Here is a 22,161-nt window from a genome sequence, read left to right as displayed (position 1 = left end):
TTTTACAGAGTTTATTTTATCAGCTATGCAATCTCCCTTGACTTTTCACAGTTTGAAAGCATTATTTATACTAAGCTACTCTTACATCAATAACACAGACTCAGTTATTTAACTGCTCATAACTTTGCATGCAAAATTAACACAGGATCATAGAAATGAAGCTGGAAAACACACAAATGTATGTGAAGAAATATACATCTTTTCCTAAGAGTTTAAATGGTTATTTACACCACATATGCAGTCCATATGATTATATCCCTTTCTAAAAATAAGTAAAAGGCACAAATCAGCATATAAAACTAGAGTTGGAGTCATTATGTGGAAGGTACAGGATTGTAACTGGTTCTGCACTAGCAGGTATTTTAAAATCAAAAAGACACTGTTTAGAATAATCTTGTTATTTCTTTTTTGAATGGTTGCCTAGAGAAACAGAGTTTTGGCAAGAGCCGTGTTTGCTTGTCTGTCCACTGGCCACTGAGGCACCCCCTACCAGCCTTTGACTCTGCTGGTGATGACAGACACTGTGCTGAGGGAGCTGAGGGCTCAAAAATAACCAAAACTCAGAAAACCTCAGGGAAACGGGATGGGGTGGGAGATGGAGGTGCTGAGAGCACTGCACTCCACATGGGAATCACAGCACAGCTCAGGGCTGCTCCTTGGACCCAGTACTGACCACTCACGGCACTTGTAGGCATCAATTACTGCCCTGATGAAAACTTTGTAGTACCCAAATGAGGGAGAATGGAGAGGAGGGAGTTAGGGTTACTGATCTGAAGCTGGGATCAAGGCACAAATGAAATGAGTCTGAGAAAACAGGCTTTGGAACAACTTGCTCTCTGTTTACTCAGAGAGAAGCTGGGGATTACTTTGAAAAAGTTGTGTACAAATACTTGCTGTGATTAAAAGAACAAGTCCAGGACAGAGTGCATACAGATGTTAACAATGGCTTTATCTCAGTATATTTACTAATAAGTCTAATAGGATTAAAAATCAAGGTATCATAACACTGGCAAAAAGCTTTGCAGCTAAAGCTGATATAATAAATGTGTACCAATGCAGAAAATGTTGCATAATCAAAGCTGTACACAATTCAGCTGGGATGCTCCTGTGCTTTTAAGTTCAGCATTTATGAGCACTGAAATCATATCAAAAGCTACAAAGAAGAAACAACAGGAGAACAGAACTGAGAACTATCTTCCTTAATTGCCTAGCAGAGATAAACAAGGAAAACCAGGCAGCACAACATTAAAGTTTACACTTCCATGACTAAGCCTGAATGACAGGATTAAGTAATTACCTTTTCACTTTCAAGGGTTTGAGGATAAATTTATTCTAAACTGGTGTCATGAGGACACAGAAAACTGTGTTATTTCTCCATGTAGTAAGAAGTGAACTGGAAGGAACAGATATCTCAAAATCTTCATGGTAATTTTGTTAGACAGTTAATATTAATTTCAGTGTGATTATTTGTGTGAATAAAGTTATTAACATATATAAGCACTGAAAGCATTGTTTTCACACTAAATCCTGACTACAGCACTACACAAAGTATTCATTGAGACCATGAGTACAGGTGTTTACCTCTTCATTGATATACCAATACAGAGATGTGTCCTTCAGGACAAACCAGTACTTTTTCCATTTTTGGGAGAAATAACTCTTGGCATCTTTCTTTTTCCAAAGCCAGCCTTCACAGTCCCCTCGACCAAGATCTTTACATGAAATCCGTCTTTTGCTTTTACCAGGAATAGGAGCTGAAAATGACAACAAGGTGATGTGAAAGCATTTGATTTGTCCACTAAATCAACAAGATACCTAGTCAGAAAGCACTACATATCTGTTTAAGAAAATTAATTTAAAGTTTCAACCTTGAATTGCCATAAAAAATTATTACAAGCTTTCTATTTTGACCACAAAGCTTATGCACACCACCATAATTTAAAGGCCAAAGCAAACCAGACCAAACCATGTTCAGCATCTCAGAGCTCATATCCTATGGATAAGACAAAAAAAAAAAAAAGCAACACAGAAAGAGAAGACAGAAGACACTATAGAGAAAAGAAAGGCAAGATATTTAAATATAAGAAAAATGCTTATTTGTAATTTTCAACATATTTCACATTAGAATAAAGCACACAACATATAAATTCATGTACTTCCCACTTGGTTACCAAATACAACTATTTAAGTACTTCACAGGTGTTCACAAACCTCTCTTTGCAGCTCTTTTTGAAACTAAACAGTTCCTAAGGCCTTTGTACTTCAAAATCAAAGGAGGAAAATTTACTATGATATAAATTACCTGAGAGCGTAGGTAATGAGCAAGTGCTGCAGTGAGGCATTACCTGAACACAGCTGGAAAAACCAACCCTGGCCCCAAAGAGGCTAGAGTCTAAGTATTCAAAAAAAAAAAAAGATAAAAGCAGATACATGAAGATAGAGGAACATTAGGTAACTATGAGACATCAGAAATGGACTAATACATTCTCAACATGATCAACTGAACCGAACATTTTATTGGAGCTAACAAGTTAGAGTTCCTCACATACTGCAATACCATAAAATTAATCTTGGCAAATCCCTTTCTACCCATATATGAAAACAAATTTATTTTTTACCTTTGTTCTTCTTTTTACTTTTCTGCTGTAGAGAAGACTGCTGAAATGTCTACAAGAAAATCAAAATGGAAGAAGTGAAATTACAATGTTTATATTCAACCACATACTTATAATAAAAGAAATGTTACATTAAGTAATATCAGGTAACACCAACCAAGACACTTCTAGCCTAAGAAAAAAGATGATTTTAGTTCACCTGTTCATAAGGTTGTAAAGCAAAAGCACACTGCCAAACATCTCAAAACAGATCACCAGTTAGGTTGCCAAACAAACTGTAATTTCTGCCCCAAATGGTCCCTCTCCTCTTGTTCTGTTAATAAAGAAGGAATATCTCTCTTTGTTTAGTATAGTAATGAAACTACACAGCCCATGTATTTCTAATGTATACACTAAATAAAGTATTCTTGACATCTATATGTAAATATACAAAATAACACACTGCCTAATGCAGGTGTGGAAGTATTCATACAATGGTTATTAGATCATAAGACAATTTTCTCAGAACCAGGCCTAGTATTCTGAAAGACATCAGTAAATTCTGCTTAATCACAACTGGAAAAAAGTCTCCCAAATAAAAAGTCTGAACTTTATTTTTTCACCAGGTTTTAAAGTGGAAGTATTATTTCCCTTCAGCTGATCCACTCTCACAAACTAACCCACTCCCCTGACAATGAGACAGGATGGAAATTGCTCCTTTATTTAATATCTTAACTTATTAGTAAGATCAATAAGTATTAACACATTTTATAACCATTTCTGTTTAAAAACTTTGACTCAGATAAACACAATCTCCAGTGAACTAAAAAAATAATAAATCTGTGATGAATCAGCAAAATTTTAAACATGTGATTTGACTTGTTTTGAACTTCAGTTTTCTAGAAAGGCAGACAAATGCTATCAGTGTTAAAACTAAGAAAAGGTTACCATTAGAGTGTCTGCTTATTAAAACTTTCTATTTCAGCTTGCCAGGAATCAATACAGAAATCAATACTTCTGTGCCACTTGGTAAAAATAAACCTAAGCAAAAGCACTGACAGTTCTGCAATTCCAAATCCTGTTCCTAGTAGTAAGACAAACCCTCTCCCTAGTTTACAAGACCAGGTTCAATTCAAAGAGCAGCTTTGGTTTTGCACCTGGTACTCAATGGTATGGCTTAACTGATGTGATACTGTTTGGTCAAATGTTTGTGATCTTTTCCAACCTTAATGACTCTATTCTCATAATGACTCTCCTCCCTGCTTCCCACACCCCTGAGCTCACATGCAGCAGACTCAGCTTCAAAGGGATGTCTTGTCTCAGAGCTGAGAGATTTTCATGCAGCAAAAACTAACATGCCCATGGGGAAAAATTACGAGCAAGACAATAATTAAGTGTAATTAAAAAATTTAACTGACTTGCTAGATGTGCTGATCCCTCAGAGACCATATCTGACAAAACCTACATCCCTATATTGCTGGCTCAGTGGGTCAAAGTAGGCCTCCACTGGGAAGTAAAAAGAGGATCCCACTCGTTTTCATTTCCTGGCTCTTGTCCTTTTTCTTCTGCTACTGGTACCAATTAAATCAGCACCAACTCTCAACAAACCAAGACAGCAATACCCATCCCACTTACATCTCACAAAATATTTCAACCTGCAAAGGACTAGAAGAGATCTTAATGACCCAGGAATAACAGAGTGGCTGAGCAGAAGTGTGTAACTCCCTATGAAAATGTTACCTAATTCAAAGTGGATGAAAAAAATACACACACATACAAATCCAAAACTTTAGCACTTCTCAGTTCACAACTCAGACAATTTCATTCTGCTGTTTGACTTTTCTGCACTATTATTTTCATAGTGTCAAAACAAAAAAGGAAACTCTCTGCTCCATTTTCTCACAAGTAATTCTGAGAGCAGGTGAGAACATATGAAAAGCCTTCTCTTTAGATGTTTTGTCTGTAAATTGAACCTGCAAACCTCAGTTCACACCTCTTAACTTCTGAGTCAGTTTTTGGGAAGAAAGGGTAATGAAGGGGTATCAGTTTTTAACAGGAAGAAAGCATGTAATTTACATGTCTAACCATTTTTCCATACATTATGTTATATTGCAAAATAGAAAGGTTTTATTAAATTCAGCTATTATACTAAATTAGCTCATTGAATTAAATAATAATTAAAGGCAAATTCTACAACTGAAAGAAGTTCCTGGGAACTATTTCAACTGCAGTGATTTTAACTAACACTTTAGATTATTTTACATAGACTTCAGACTTCAAGTTAGTTGACCCTTTGCAAAAAACAGCACCATCTTTTTTCTTACCTCAGAAAAATGTATATGTAATATAACATATGTAATTGGAGAACAAGAACAACAAAAAAGTGAGGATGAAATCTAAAAATGCTTCTTCTTTAGTTGCTTTTTTCAGAACTCACTGAATGCGATCAAAGCTTCTTACCAGTTGTAAGATGATGCTTAATGCTGTTTTCTCAGTGGTGTCAGGAGGTCATGTCCTTCCTCCTGATCAGAGCAAGGCTTGCTTTGAAGCCAATGCTGGATCCATCTCTAGCCTAGTTAAACTATCTCCAAAGAGGTAGATTCCACAGCTTCTTTAAGCAACCTGTTCTAATGCAGGCCACCATAATGTTTCCCCTTTTACAGGTTAATTCTGCGATGTGGCAAATATATCACAGAAAAGTAACTAAAAGTATCTACTACTTCTAAATTCCATGAACCCTAAAACCATGGATTTACACCAAGAAATTCAGCTGTACTAATGCAAACTCACTGTAAGACACTGTTTAATCACTCGCCCACAAAGCCAGATTCAATGTACGCTCACTGCATTTTGAGCACCTTGAGCTTTGAGTTAACTGCTTTCATAAACACGTTGTCCCAGTTTCCAAGAATCCATCTCTTCTACTAATTCTGAGAGCAAGCATGAAATGAAATAGAAAGCAGCATTCCATATTAAAGAAAGTTGTTATTAACTCAAAATAATGAGTAAAATGAAACAAGATGGACACTGAAAAGATTAAATAAATGAGTACCTTAAGACAAATGGAAATTGGCACTCCTGAAGAAAATGTGAAACTCTTTAATAATATTCTGAATTATATGCTTTCCAGTCATCCAAAATACAACTAGGAAAACTTTCCATTACCCAAAAGCAAGGTCACTTGATGTTTAACATTCATCAAAACCCCTTTGAATACACTGAGACTCACAGACTTTTTTAGACACAATGATTTTCTCTCCTGTAATATGTGATCTTTGAGCTTGTTCTATTTAATAAAGCCCTTGGACAAGTGCATCTCTAAGGAGAATATCAAAGAAACATTTAATGTATATATGTCTGCCTTTCCTATTAGCAGCCTCAAAGGACATGTATTTTAAGAGGAATAAAACATCATTTATTAAAGTGTTTTTTCTTTTTCTGGTTTGGTGTTTTGGTTTTTGTGGGGTTTTGGGTGAGAATTTTTGGTTGTTTTTTTGTCTGTTTAGTTTTTCTTACCAATGTCCTAGCATGCCTCTAGCCCTTCCTTTCTGAGGTCTTAGCTGCAAATTCCAAGAGCCAATGGAGATTTAATTGCGCAGGGAGGAGCCATAATAGTCCCATTCTTCCTGCAACTGTTCATTACCAGACTTGCTGTGTGGGTTGTATTTACTCTAACAGTCTCCAAAATGATTGACAGACTTCCAGAAGTCCAGCAGACTGCACACCTGTAAAGAGCAACCTGCCCCAGGGCAAAGCCTTTTAGGATTACAGCACAGCAATGCAGCTACACTGTAAAAAAACTTGCAGGTGGAGGCTCATTCCAACCAAAGAGATCACCAGTGGCCTGTAACTGTAGTTGCTTTTTAGCAAGAAAACAATCCCATACAGGTGTTCTAATCAATACTATCTGCATGCACACAATAACATATCAGCATCTTTGTACGTGTAACACATTTTCAAGAAATGAGACTATCATGTTTCTGTCTCATTCTCAAAGGTATTCAGGTTTCTCTTCTGGGAGAAAGTATTTATTATTGGTTAGTCCTGTGACTGCTCTGTATTTGCTCAGAAGGGAAACAAGATGGAAAGTTAGTCATTCAAGTTCAGAAGCCTGAAAATGTAACTTATTTAGTAGTAATTTCATAGCTCTCTATTTGGAAAAATGTATTTAAATGAAAGTGTGAAATTATTTAAGTTTCAATGAATTTATTTGTTTCATGCCAAATAGGAAACTTAATAAAATGATCTTTCAATACTAATATTAAATTGGAGTGAAACTGCTATCAGAAGAGGAGAACGTTTGATATAACTGTTATGATGAAAGTTAGAAAACTTATATTCCAGTTGATAGCTCAAATAAAAGTAGAAACAAATAGACTGGTTATCAGAATGATAAATTTGAAAAGATTAGTTATTTTGACAAACTTCAAGAGTCTGAGGAAGATGTCTGAAGATTTGAGGTTAAGCTGTTCCTTAGACTTCTCTAAGACCTAATATAAATTACAAAGGTGTGCCCAACAGAACATTACATCCATGCCCAAAAAATAAATATATTCTAATAGTTATATGAACTTCATGGTTACAGAATTTGTAGGTCTACCAAAAAAAGACCATAACTGAAGATTCTCTGAAGGAACAGACTGACCATAGCAACTAGTACTATATTGGACAGCACCTAAAATTCTCATTTGAGGGCTTTTTTATTTCTCCACTATTCTGAGATTTTTCACTCACTCATTTAAAAAAAGCTGGAAGAGAGAACCAGGTTCTGGAAAAAATAATATCCAATCCTTCTACCCAAATCTGGACTCAGTCTGATTGAAAGGGAAAATGGCAGATATCTATAGCTTTATTTAGAGCTTGGGTCAAATCCAATTTTTCTCAAGCTGCAAGTTTAGACACTAAGGAACTGTTTACAGGCAGGCACTTCCTCTCTGTTACTGTAAGATAGCTTTCTCTAGTTTCAGCAGGGTAGCTTGCAACACATCTGATTACTGGAACTTTCTGCTACAGATGGAAAAGCCAGGATCTGGGAAAAAAATGAAAGCTGGTTCTGCCAATCATATGATTGATCTCTCGCTTTGAGAGATCGTTCTCAATGCTTTGAGAACACTGGCAATGTTCTATTTTCACTGTTGTGATATACCACACACACATTTCTCTGCATTTGGTGTGTTGTGATCCAAAATTTCAGAGCTAAAAGAAGACTGAAAAGGGGGAAAATCTAAACCTATTTAGATACAACACCACACTTTATATCCGTATTAACATCTCATGCTTAAGGGTACTCACAACACAGGATTTTGCCAAAATCTTTTCTGTTTACCACCTTGCTTAGTCTCCATTAAGAGCCTATAGCAGACAGTACTAATATTTTAATGGACATTTTTGGAAAATAAAGTTTTCAAGGACTGTTACAAAGATATGATGAGGGAAGACCTCTGTCAGATCAGAAAGTTTGAAATCTCCTGCCAATCAGCAGCAGATATTCATTCTTGTATTTTGTTAATGACCACAAGGAGAAAGAAACAGCATGTATGTGCCTCAAGAGCTTTTAATGCATAAAAAATGTAGGCTGATATCTTGAAGCTGCCAAATTTTATATATGCCTCTGAGGTGAGCAATATGAGCTGTGCAGGATGGTCTCCTTATCACATAGTCTACAAGGGTTGATAACATCGAAGATGTCTATTCTTTTAATACAGCTGCTCCTATGTCTGCTTATCCAAGACAAATAGGCTTGCTAAGGGCAGAACTATGATTGTCTGAAATGTGATAGCAAGCACAGCTTTTCTGCTCAGGGATTCTTATTCATTCCTCCATTTCTAAATGTTTTCTTATCATTTACGGCAGGAGGGCTCTGTGGCAAATACTACAGTAGCTGGATACACTCAGCAGTTGCAGAAGATAGTGCAAGTATTTTGTGAGAAGTTGTTAGCATAATGAATGCAAAAATAAAATTATATTTTAGATCTTGAGGCTATTTGGAAAAATAATATACAGTGGTGCTGCTTTCCACCACCAGGGAAAGACTTTCCTTCTTAGCCATTAAGCCACAGGACACTTTAACTGAAATACCAAAGCAGTAAAACTCCTGGACAATATTAACTTAAAATGAGAGTTCTCATATTCCCCTAGTCTTTCTGACTGACATAACAAGGACTACAGCAGTGTCACAGCTGCCTGAAGCAAATGAGAATAAACAGTTAAACTACACAAGTGCTGCTCATTAGGATAATTTATTCTGTGATTATTCTTGTGCTCTACATCTACTTTCAAACATGCAATTTTGGTATCTCCCACACTACTTTTTATTAACAGTAAGAAATCTAGGAGGGAAAGGGAGGATTCAAAAACTCTGTGTATCCTTTAATGGCATAAGTCCAAGGTGCATCAGTTGCTCCATCACTGTGTGTTTCAAGTGCATCCATTCAAGAAGGAAAATAGAAACTAAACTATCACCTGCCACAGAACAGTATTAAACCCTTTATTTGGATTTATACTCCCCATCAGTTCCCAGTTTAACCTATTACTGAAGAGAATGGACCAGTCAGAAAAACCACAAAACAACTGAGGCAGGAAATTAGCCCTGGAGATCATTTTATCCAGCCTTGTTACTCAAAGCAGACTCCAGCAGAGAAGGTTGGAGTGGCTGTGGCCAGTTGTGTTTTTAGTCTCTCCAAGATGGAAACTCCACACTCCATGTGCAACCTGCTCCAGTTAAACAGTAAAACAGTAAAAGTACCTTTTTCTTATGTTTATATGGAATTTCCTGTATTTCAATTTTGGTCTATTGCCTTTGGTACTTTCATGGTGTGTCTGAGACAAATCATCCCAAAGACCCCATGGATACTTGTGCCCTGCTGCTATGCCCCTCCAGTAGATACTAAACTTTGCAATTTCCTCCAGGAAAAATCTTGGTTTGCTTAGAAAATTTCTGTGTTATTCACAGGGAAGGCAGGTTTTCCTTGTATGCTTATCTAAACATTAAAACAGCAAGATAATCCAAACAGATTTAAGAAACTTATTCTTGATCTATTATTGGATTCGAGATGTGGTCTGTGGCACAACATGGACCTTTTCAGAAGAAAAAAAACTGCTGTAAAACAGAAGTCGTCCCTGGGGCATTAACAACATCTTCCACCAAGCCCATGGTCTCTGCAGAGGAAAAATCATTAGCCTAGAATAAAAGTCCCATGCCCCCCTACAACACCTTGGCGCTTGCTTATGGTGACAAGCACATACACCTCCTTCTGCAGGACGAGGGAGCAACACTTCTGAGTGTGCCCCTCAGCATCATCTCTTTCATACTCTGACTGTGTGACAGAAAAAAGTGCAGAGGATGTAGGGGGTCTGAGAAAACAGATTTCTGCTTTAAGGAAGATACACTATTGCAAGTTGTTCTCTGTTAGCACTTGGACATATTATGCTTCGGGGAAAGAAACAGAAAACTCCTTCTGGCTTTCAACAGAGGGGAAGTTTTCAGGGGGAAAAGAAGGAAAGAGTTTCTGTACATCAGGAATTACACATTCTGTTAAAATTCATACCAAACACTTCCATTGCCCTTATGAATTCAGGCAGAAAAAGAACAGTTCATTGCAGGATAAAAGTCTCATTACTTGCTGGAATTCAGTAAGATTTCCTCTAAGCATACGATGAAGCAGAAGTTTGCAGAAGGTGAGGAAAGATAACATTAGGTCTTTTTAATTCTGAGCTGGCCATGGTGATTTTATGGGTACAAACCAGCTTACAAGAAGTTGTACATATCACTCTAAAGCCAGAATTCTGTAGTGTTGGAAATGCTATCTGCTTGGGTTTATCTGAAAGCAAAGGGATATACTTGAGAAGTGGACAAAAAGCAGTTATTGCTTTACGAAAAATACCAGGTTGCTTTTTCCTCCACAGCACAGTAGCAGAGATGGATTGGCTGACTCAGGGATCAGGCGCTAAGCAACAAGCACTTCTCGCCAGTAAAACAGAAACACCCAATAAAACAGCCTCAGTTCAGGAGCTGCAGTGCTGCAAAGAGCCATTTTCCTCCCAGGTGGAACCATACAATCTCCCATATTGTGTGTTAGCAGCAGGCTCGAGGGGCCACCACTGTGTAAGTGGGGCAGAGGAATGGGGCAGAGACTCCTGTGGAGTCAAAACCACTACTTAGAAAAAATCCCCTGTTCAGAAACAATGGAGCTCTTTGTCAAAGCATTTTGATGCTTTGACATAAAATGGCACTTTGAAACAGGCACATGTGTTCCAATAATTCAAACATTTCCACCACACAGTACAAGTTTTTAGAATGCCAATATTTCTTGACACATGCCAGCCAGTGTCCTTGGTTAAATGCTTTCAGAGTCCTGGTATCTCCCTTTTCCTTGTGCAGAAAGGAGAACAGAGAAAGGCCAGTAGAGAAGTCAGGCCCTGGATCAAAGTTCTCCTGGACGTGACAATCCCCAGCATATTGCAGTGGTAACTCATGCTGATGCCCTCTGTGCAATACCTGACATAAACTTCTCTGCTACAATGTGCTGCACTTCATCTGTTCTTTGTCAAAGGGACTCTTCTTTAACCAAGGGACTAAATCACTTACTCTACATTAATAAAAAATAAAACTGTGCTACTGTGATTGTACCAGCTACAGGTAATGTAGCTTACTCATGTACAAACAATGCTAATACCTACAAAAACAATGGTCCTCTATCAGGTATAAAAGGATAAAATCAGGAATGATTCTATGAAATAGGTAACAGAAAAAAATACAGAATGGCGATGTGAAAGGAAATCAGGAAATGTTCTGAGATGAGAGATTTATTAATGTACGGATCTACATCTCTAGACCATATAAAATTATACTTTCAGACTATTATATTCTATGCAGTAAGGAATAAATCTAGACTGGCAGAGCTGGACTAGATGACCTTTACAGTAATTCTCTCATTTTTAAAGATTTCCCCAGCTTTGCCATGGAAAGAAATTATGACAGGCCATTCTTTCCCCCTCATGGTCACAATGCAAAAGAAGGTAATATGGAAAAGTTTAAACAAAAATTTCCCACAAAAGACTCCCACTGTGCTTCATGATGGCCCATAACCAATTTTACCTCATCTCTAGAGGATTTTGCTTTGCTGCAATGTGTAACTCTGGATTTTAGTAATGATCAGAGAGTATACAGAATGAGATGCAAAATCTCCCATATTCAATACCTTCAAATTTCATTTGGGCAACCACTTCCCCAAAAAGAGCAAATTAATGGTATTAACTATTTCTTTCAAAGAGAAACAATGCAGATGTGAAAATATTCTCTAATCTGTGACAGGAATAATATACCTCAAGAACAATGCAGATATTATTCCATATAATTAAAATAACTTAGCACTCCCTCCCAAGGAGACTAAGTATTACTGTTTCACAAAAAATATGCTTAAACAGAACTCAAATGTAAAAGCTGTATATGCACATCTACTCTCTTCAGTCTTGAGTTCAAAGGACTGAGAGTCTAGAGCTGGGAAAACAGATGTGAGATTACTGAGGCACATTCCCGAGATGATTTTATATAAGCAGCAACGAAACAACAGAAACTATCCCTTAAATCTGAGCAAGTTGCTACCCTCTCAGCTATTGCCAAAACACCTGTTTTCCTGTTCATCTCCAACCTTCCTGCCATAGGGCAGACAAGCAGGGCTGCAGGTTGGCCAAGAGTTAATTCAGTCGCCGTCTCAGGAGGTGTTTAACATCCAGCTGAGCAAAACCCTGAGAAGCCTTGTCTGACCTCAGAGCTTGCCCTGCTTTGAGCCAAAGACCAGAGCACAGAACCTCCTGAGGTTGCTCCAGACTGAATTATCCTATTATCCTATGCAGTTTCTGCTGGTTTCTGAGGCATCTGGGTTTTGTTTTTCTGTAGCAAATTCATTAGATGCCTTGCTCTCGCTGGCATCTTTCCTCTCCTCTGTTCAACATTTTGCTTGGAATTATGACAACTGGCTACCCATTCACCCAGTTAATCACCTTTTACTGGTCCCATCATTAGTAACAGCAATTCATACCCTATTTGAATGTGGAATTTAGTACAGATCTGAATAGGATTAAGCGAAAGAGATTGACTGTAATAGCAGAGGACTAGACCCAGAGGCCCCTCTATTCTCTGTTGATTGCACTAGACTAAAAATAATATAAAGCCAACTTCCATTAGCAAGGAATTTATATGCTGTTTCTCTCTTGCTTTTTCTCTCAGAAATGTAGATTTATTTTGAATCAAATTAGTTACCAAACTATGATGGAATAGCAAAAATTACCTTTGACCACAACAATTTTATGCCTATGGCAATCATTTTTCAACTGTCACAAGGAAGGCATGTTTTGCTTATTGGTTAACTGTTTCACTGCATTGTTTGTTTATTATGCTATACAGGTCACTTATGACCTAGATGAAGTTTCTACATAGATTTTAACAACATGAACACTATTTTTATCACTCATTTTGTGTCTGTTACATTTGTGAAGTGCTGCATTCAAATAAAAGGATACATACAGTATTGTTTAGATGGTTTCTTTTCGGGCACAGAAGATGGCCAAGTCCTGGAACCACTATTCCAACTTTTAGAATGTGAGTGAGACATGCTGCTCTCCTGTCTGAACGAAATATACAAACCCACAAGTATCCAACTGAAAGGAACCCCACATGTGTAGGCATTCAAAGCTGCCATGGCCAATGTGGCTGTGGGACATGATGGTGTTTCAGACTCATAAAGGCAATTGGTAAAAATTTCCTATTATGTTTCTTTTCCTTATCCTACTTTTCCCTTAATTTTTTCAGCATTGTTCTTTCTGAAAGTCTCTCAGAGCAAAGGGCTGTCTATACCTGAACCACAGAATAGGCTGATGAGAAATGGATAGAAGCTCACGATGTCTTCATAGCACAACCACGTTTCCTTCTCTGCATTGCATTATATGAAACATTTTACTAGCAATTTTGCCTCTGAATAGACTTTGATACTTTTAAAATAACTCCAAATCAGATTATTCTATAACTTCATAAGCCTCTTCAGCTCAGTTTCTACTGCAATGCAGTGAGTTCCTTCCATTTCCACACATGTGGACCTAGCTACCGTCACAACCTTATTTCCTCATTACATGCTCACTGATGGAAAAAGGAGCAAGAAGCTGAAGTCCTAGAAAAAGACAAACCCCCTAAGGCTACACAAACTTAGCTGAGATGTGACCAGTATATCCTAGAGAAGAAAGATGTAAATGTCTTAAATGCTCCAGTCACCCCCAGAGGGGACATCCAGTGCTTAGCTCTTACCAGCCAAGCTCTGCTGGAGCTTCATGAACACGAAGTACTTGAGGAGAAACCCAGGCACTACAGCAGCTCAGAGCCTTGGACTTTGCCACTGAGGCACCCAGGAGCCTCCTCCCAGCCCAGTCTGACAGCTGTCTTTGGAAAGTCTAGGCATCAGGAGAAATTACAGTTTGTTCACTTGTGACATTTTAACAGCATATGTAGTACTTTTAGTAAAGACTTGCATTTTTCTCCCTTTAGAGTAGAAGCACAGTAGAGTGTGCACAATTATATTTCGACTGTAAAGGGCTAACTTGCAACAGAGCAGTGAAGAAATGATTTTTAAAATAATTTCTTACTGTAGTAATTAGAAACTGAAATTTTTCATGACTATTTGTAAAACTGTTCATTATGTTTATTTAATTTCTGGACAGTTACTTGAAATCCAGTGCACTTTCTTAGCTGGGAATATAAAAATGCCAATGGTTTTTAACTGGAATACAACTATAATTTTTTTACATTACATAATTCTTACATTTTCAAAAGACAGTTTAAGATTTCCTTTGCAGATAATTAAAGCACATAAGTCTGTAATCTATCTGCAAGTTTCAGTATTATTTCAATACATATATTTAAATGGAGATGAAAGACCACAGCAAAGAAGTAACACTAATTCAAATATTAACAAAATTTATGGAGGTTCTATTGGAAAATACTTATTACTATGCACTTAGGTTAAACTGAACTTTTGATACCAACTGCTAGATTTTTATTCTATAACAATTACATGCCTAACTATAGACTACTGTGAAAACAGGGTGGAGAAAAAGAAAAAGGGAGGCTTGTTATTTAAATACTGCCATAGTTGGACTCCAGACATTTTTAAGAAGAAATTTTTTAAGAAAAAACCAAACTCCATCTGTTGTAATGGTACAATGACATTCAAAATTTCAGACACCTACTTAAAATCTGTGCAACTGATTTTTCATTTGTTCTCTACAAATTTTTTGTTTATTTACAAATATCCATAACAAAAAAATTAACTGAACAGAAATTCTTTAAATACTGTGATATTTACAATTGTAGGAAACTGCTAGTTTTTCAGTGAGGTAGTTTTGTTAGGGCTGTTTTTTTAGTAAATCATTCTGCACTATTTAATGTTTTTTAGATGCCATTTTTATAAAGAAGATTTTTTGCAATAGGTTGATGGGTAGTTTGCACATAAGGTTATTAGGAAACTATATGCACACGTTCTGCACTTTTTAAAATGCTAGTTATTGGGTACTATGATTAAAGATTTTATAAATACATGCATATTTGATTCAAGAATTTTCATCAAAAACAATGTAATTTAAGTATTTTCACTTTTTACTTCCTTTCAGCCTTTCTGCAGAAAGGAACAGGAGAAGTAAGGGAAAATCAACCACTTCAGTTAGATCTGAAGTTTTCAAAATCATGAGTTTTTTGGCGAATTCTTCCCTGTATTGACAACACCTAAATATATACATTTTGAATTCAACTTTTAGAAAGCATTTTCCTGTATTTTTTCTGGAGGGGTTTGTAGGAGGCAAGAAACACCTGGAAATACACATGATTTAAGTAGAAGTTATTTTGGCTAAAAGTTACTGTCTCCTTTCCTATTTATATTAATAGCTAAAAATTGACTTTTGCCATAGGTCCATAAACAAATCCTCTTCACTTGAAGTATTCTCAACAAGACCACTGTTGCAGCCAGCCGACCCAGGCTGATGCTGCCCCACCAGTTCTGCTGAGAAAACCCAAGGAGCTGACCTGGCACAGCCCCCTTGGGAGGACGGGAGGGAGGAGCAGCTCAAACTGAGCCCTGCTCACAGCCCTGGTCCTTGCTGCCTCACTGGCAGGAGTAGGAAGGAGAGCGCCTGGCTCTCTGTGGGTGCTCACTGCAGCAAGTATTGCTGTTAGTTATGTGATTAAGAGTTATCAGGCTGTATTTTAACCACATGGATGGTTATATATTGCTAAAGAGGGAAAAAAAGAAGTTTACCAAAGTTGCACCAACTTAATTCAATTTACAGCACAGCTACTCCAGCTGATAGCTTTTATTTTATTTCTCCCTTATTGAAAGTAGAACTGGAACACTGAAGTGCATGTGTACATATCTACACATGTAAATTTAGCAAAATCCCAATGGTACAAAACCTTGATTTATCTGCTCAACCCATTACTGAGCGACCTGTTTCAGATACATGAACTTCAAGTGGCACATTTCACTACTAAACTAACTTTATTTTCAAATGCAAATAAAATAACTAAGAAAACTCCACTATTAATTAAACTAATTTAAATAGTCTGGTTATCACAGCATAGTGAGAAGCTATTATTTTTCTGTCACTTTTCCTACAACTAGCGAGTCACTATGTATTGGTAAGAACACATGAACATGTAAGCATACACTGGAAAAGGCAGAGAGATAATGGGAGGCAGGAAAGGAGAAGAAACAAGGTCAATAACATAAGTTTATCTGCGTAGGTTACAGCCTATTGTATACAGCAGGGAGTTATGCAAGAAGAAACAATCTCACTTACTAACCCAAACAATAGCCTGTAAGCTTTTCTTCACATTGCAGTGCTGCTTCTAGGCTAAGGGAAAGTTGTATTGATCCAGTTAGCAGCAAATTATTATTAACCTGACACTGAACTTCTTTTGACCTATGACTCTATCTCCCTCCTAAATAACCACATTATTTTCCTTCAACAAAAACAAAGCACAACACACCAAGAAAATTCCTTTACAGAAAACATAATGAACTTGAGAAACTACAATATGTCAGAGTTTTCATCTCTTGTGCCCCAAAAGTTCAGGACAAAATGTGCTGTTCTCTACCTACAGAAATAGATCACATTGAACACCTGCTTGCACATCAGATTAGCAACAGCTCAGTTTGCCTCAGCTTAATAAAAACATTAACACTCTGTGTTGGTTTCTTTTACAATACTGAGGAAGAAAAACAATGCAAGAACAACAACTTGTCTAGAAATCAACAAAACACCAAAACAATTTCTAGGATGGGAAAAAAAACCAAAGCACTGCAGAAAATTTATATATGAGGATTCAGAAACACCAGAAGAGGATACAAGAGATGTTTAGCTCACAGACACAACACAAATTAGTTTTTGTTTGGCTGTGGTATCAGCTATCACATAGGTTACGTTCAGTGGACACAAGGAAGCCCTGTTCACTTTTTAAGGCTGCAACTGAAATGTACCCTTGACCAGACAGTTTTGATTGCAATGACCGGTCAGTAATAGAATAAAAACTTTTGAAACCAGTGATTTTATGCAAGTTTAGTATCCTGACAGTCAGAAAAATGCTAGACTGCCACAATCTTGTGATCACTTTAGAATATAACAATTTGAATCTGCTGGCATTTTACAGAATAGCTTTTAGCAAATAACAACCAGGCACTTCTACATTACCATGGTAATTTTTTTAACACCATCCACTTTGTTTACAGCACAAAAAATAATACCATTTCTGCTGTGGTAATTTAATTCAGCAGTGTAGTTTTTTGATCAAAGATTTTTCTTTTCTATAGAGCTATACATAAAAGCAGCAGAAGGAGCTGAAGTCAGCATAATTGTAAAAGCTGCTTTTCTGCAGAAAAGCTTCACAGTAAAAAGGTAATCAACCTGCTCACGTCAATGGCTGCAAAATCCAAAAGGAAAGACGCCTGGAATTGTAAAGGGAACTCATCATTAACCAGTGGGATGCGTTTTGGTCCAAAATTATTTAACATTTGTATCAATGGAGTCAAAAAAGAATGAAAACATCACTGAAAAAAGGTAACACAGAATCAAAGACCAGAGAATGACACAAAATCTTACTGCGGAATGAGCAGCATGGCTTTTACTCCAGGGAATTCAGCAAAAGGGAAAATAGAAGAAAAAGCAGAAGAAATGAAATGTGCATGCTTTGTATTTCACAGAATACACATATTAAAAATATAATTTCAGAACAAGGAGACCCCACACCAGACCCCAGATTCCTGGTGCTTCAATACTTCTTTGTTGTGGACTTGAGAGTCATGGGGGCCCAGTTTGAGAGTCCAGAGTCCTTACTCTCACATATTTCATACTTAAGGTTGCTTCAGAGATATGGATTATTCAGCAAGCATACCCAGGAAGTTACATGTTTCAACATGACCAACCATATACAATTTACTGTATTTAAGAACAAAGAATGCAAGATAAAAGCTTTTAGATTGGGAATATCCATCTTGCCTATAAGTGATTTGAAATAATATCATTACAGAAAAAATAAAACTAAAACCAAGTAACAAACACACTCCATTCCAAGGCTATGGATAAAATCAGTAATCAGTCCTTTGAGCATTTAAATAGAGAAGTAGTGAACAGGAATGGTTATGTAACCTTTCCAAGCAGCTTCTGGAAATTTATGTGCTGTGCTGGCATACGTGCTTTAGGAAGGATGCTTAAGATAGTTTAGGATTAGAGATGAAGATTTGAAAGAATTTTGAGAATGAAGAAAGGATGTGAAAACACAATTTTTGAAGAAAAACCTAAGAAGCTCATTATAACTCTTGCAAGCAAGAGAAGTATACAAAATTATTTGATTAAAACCTGTAAAATCCTATACTGAGGGATAAATTTGGTAACAAAAGATGTGTAAATACAGAGGATAATGCATAATGGTACATTTTAAACTATGGTTGGACACAGAAGCCAGGTAACCACAGGCTAACAGATGAATACTCTTAAAAATAAGAGCAATGAGGGATTTGAGCTACTTAACAAGCCTGGTGGAGTGTTCTTTAGCACTGGGACCTTATGCAAACAATTGAGGCACTACAGGTTCAAATTTAACTAAAGCCACGTGGTAGAGGCTGCTCTTTACTTTAGGAAAATCTACTGGCTTGTGGTGTACACAGCACAGAGTCACAGTATTCTTTCTTCCCCTGATATTTTAGCATGATGAAAACATTGACTTCTGAAAAAACCCAGACCAAACCAAACAAAAACCTCCAGCTCTTTCACTACTATCAGGGTAGTTCTTTTACACTGAACTCATGTGTATCCAGAGGCTTCCATTTACAAATAATCTGAAATCTTTGGGCAAAACTAGGTAGCTGCTGATTGTAAAGAGAAAATTGTAATAGGACAGCCACTCTTTTAATGATCTTTAAGATGCAATTTGAGTATAAAGTATGTTTCCATTGTCTGATTTGTTATCGATAGCTTAATAAAATTTTTCTTCAAACAGATAGGAGTTCCTTGTGTGTTATCTGTACTTCCCCCATTCTTTGGGCGCTCACTGCACTGTTTATTTAAGATGGAAGAAAAGTTCTGCCCAATTTATTACAAAACCTTTGACTCTGCTATGTGGCAAAAGATGTATGACCAGAATATTTGGGTGTCATTACCACTAAATAGAAACTCTGGAACTGCATGATAGCAGCCAGCTTCCAGAGGCAGCATCAGCAATATTCAGCTGCAGAGCACTGTAAATGCTTTGTGAAGGGCTCCTTTCCATTCCCCATTTCTTGGACAAATCAATAGTCCAAGGTTCCTTTTTCTGTTTACTTCAAGCATTTTGCTCCATAACCAGTTAGCAGATCAATACTGATTTGTATTCTAAAGAATGGATAACCTTTATTTATTTTTATAAAGGAATAAGCTCCAACTAAACTTTCAAATAGATGCTGAAGATTTAATGGCATTACAGAGAGAGATGGCAATGGCCATGATGCACAAAAAGGATTAGCTGATACTGGTGGAATTTGGGGTGGTAACATTTCAAATGTTTTGTGGATGGATATCCACAGTAAATGAAAAATGCTTGTTGTCAATTCTATGCTTGCGGTTGCTCATTAACTTCCAAACCAGAGCTTTGAGAATCCACCAGTTCCTGTGTACATCATTTATTTTTGTACAGAATTTGGAAACTACACTTACTATGCTATAGAGGGAACCAAAGAAAAAAAAAAAAGATGGAACTTTAAAATAAAAGATTTTGTTACTGCATAGTGTCAGGAATTTAACATATACTGGGAAACAAATGTCACTGAGAGATGAGTATTCTCTTGATACATGGAAAGTGCTATGGGGTGAATGTCTCATCACATCTAAAATATGTTGTGATCTTCTAACTCCATTTTTGGACACACTTAAAAACGAGCAAGTTACTGCAATTTTCCTTTTGCATCCTAACCAGCAGAACTGCTACCTTCACATTTATACCTGCATTCCTGAGGGCTGTATGTTTAAAACAGTTATATGCACTAGAGCTCCTCTTACCTCAAAGGAAAACAAACACCTCCCACAAGTTTTCCTGCCATTATCAGGCCTTCCAAGTGCATGTAGTAAAGGGGCTGTCTGACAACACTTAGCAGTCATGGAGATGCTGGGAGGAAGGTTTCTAGCCAGTCAGGAAACTGCTGCTGCTTCCTTTTCCGTCAGCAGCAAGTCAGTCAAGGCAGAGATACCACACTGCATTTCAAAAGCACCATTTTCTAATACAGGAAATAAAATAATGCCCTCCATCCTTCATCTTAACAGCAAAATCGAGAATTCTAAAATATTTCTTTGAGACTTAGTTATTGTCTGAAGAATATAAATCAGTGCAACAGCAGCAGTCCAGAGAAGGTTTGAAGAACACTATCAAACCAAGACTGTCTCTTACCACAAGCACAGAGCAATGACTTTTGTTAATATTATTTTTACTCACATGGTACAGAGCAGTTTCTGGTCCAGGTGTGCCCATGACTTCTTGCCTCAATGACTCCATTTGTAAACTAGGCAACAGCGAGTAATGACTTGGACTACTACTCTTGTCTCCCTTCTTTTTGGACTTTTTCCCAGTATCCTTTTTGCTATTCCTTTGAAACATGTAATCTTCTTGACCTATTTTCTCATTGCTCATATAGCGAAGCAATGAATTTTCTGTTGAAAGGAAAGTAATGCAAAACATCATTGTGGACTTTTACATGCATGTAAATCCTGCTTCCAGAACATGCAATACTCCTGCTAAGATCTACTGCCATTTTTAACTCTTTAGGACTATTTAATTAACAAAACCCATCTGCTTCTTTGGTGCAGATATAATAAGAAAGCAAACTTCTGGTAGGGAAAATTCATGACTGTTGAAGTTTTCTGGTATATTCTAAATAAAGAGAACAAAATATAAAAGAAGATGTACATCAATAAATTTTGTCTTGGAGTTTTAAAAAAATGAGCAATGACTGACCTATGATAATTTTTGGGGTTTTGCTACTTTTTTAACCAGGAGTCATAATTAAGTCAGTGGCACCACACATTTTAAAGTAATTTGCTCTGAATGTTCATTGGGGATCATTCACCATATCATACATACTTTCCCTGAATACTCTTCCAGCATGTACCCATTTGTAGCTGACCCAGACGCAATGTCTGTCAATTTAGGAAACCCCATCCGATTTCTTTTTCACAAAATTGTCTCTCTTTCCTTGCATTAATGTGAACTTCTAGTACCCACAACCTCCTGTGGCAAGATGTTCTTCAGCTTGAACATGAACTGCACCAGCTCATTTTCTTTTTATCCAGCATCTGACAGAGATATTTGAGCTCTTTGCTCTTGTTTCAGATTAAACACTGACAAACCTATTTCCTTACTTCACTCCAGACAAGCTTTTATAAACCTTTATGTCCTGCTCCCAAACTGATAATGGCCAGCCTGTGTAACTGGCCCCAGTTCAGAAGTCAATTCAGGCATCTGATTAATTTTTGTTGTCTCCTAAACTTTCTTGAATTCAACTTATTTTTCTTAAGACATTAAGAGACTGGAATTGCACACACATAGCATGACAACAAATGACACGGTAGCATAAGAATGCTTCTAAATTTGGTCTTGTATTCTTTTCCTAATAATTCCTAAGTGTTTCCTTTTTTGATCTCTACTGAATATTTAGTTAATATTTTTACAGAAATAGCTATCATTGCTGTAACATCTTGTTCTTGGCTGATAACAGCAATCTCAGAGGTTATAATTTTGTACGTGGAGTTATGTATCCAAGCCTCACAACCCAGAAGAACTTATCCTATTTGATTTTGAAGTAAATCCCATTCTGCTCTAGAATGTTTTCTAGCCAACTTTCTCAATCCTAAAATAGACTCTGCAAAAAATTAGGCACATATAATAAAGAAAATACCAAAACAGGTTCACAAACATATATAGCTAAGCAAGCAGCAAAATGATGTTGAAATATATAGCTTAAAGCAAGATAAAACCTTGCCTTGTATAAGATGTGTGTTCAGATTA

At 36.9% G+C, this 22,161-nt stretch overlaps 1 protein-coding gene across 1 annotated transcript in view; it reads right to left on the bottom strand.

Moving 5' to 3' along the window:
* The window catches only part of CNKSR2 (connector enhancer of kinase suppressor of Ras 2), a 172,762-nt gene that overhangs the window by 56,320 nt on the left and 94,281 nt on the right, over positions 1-22,161 (bottom strand). Inside the window, 3 exon segments of the mRNA XM_031060212.1 lie at positions 1,582-1,754; positions 2,619-2,667; positions 20,593-20,807. Coding sequence (XP_030916072.1) covers positions 1,582-1,754; positions 2,619-2,667; positions 20,593-20,807 — 437 coding nt within the window.

The sequence above is a fragment of the Geospiza fortis genome, unplaced genomic scaffold, assembly GCF_000277835.1.
Source record: "Geospiza fortis unplaced genomic scaffold, GeoFor_1.0 scaffold161, whole genome shotgun sequence".
Lineage (NCBI taxonomy): Eukaryota > Metazoa > Chordata > Aves > Passeriformes > Thraupidae > Geospiza > Geospiza fortis.
Note: the sequence above shows the minus strand (reverse complement) of the source record. Positions and strands in the feature narration are given on the sequence as shown.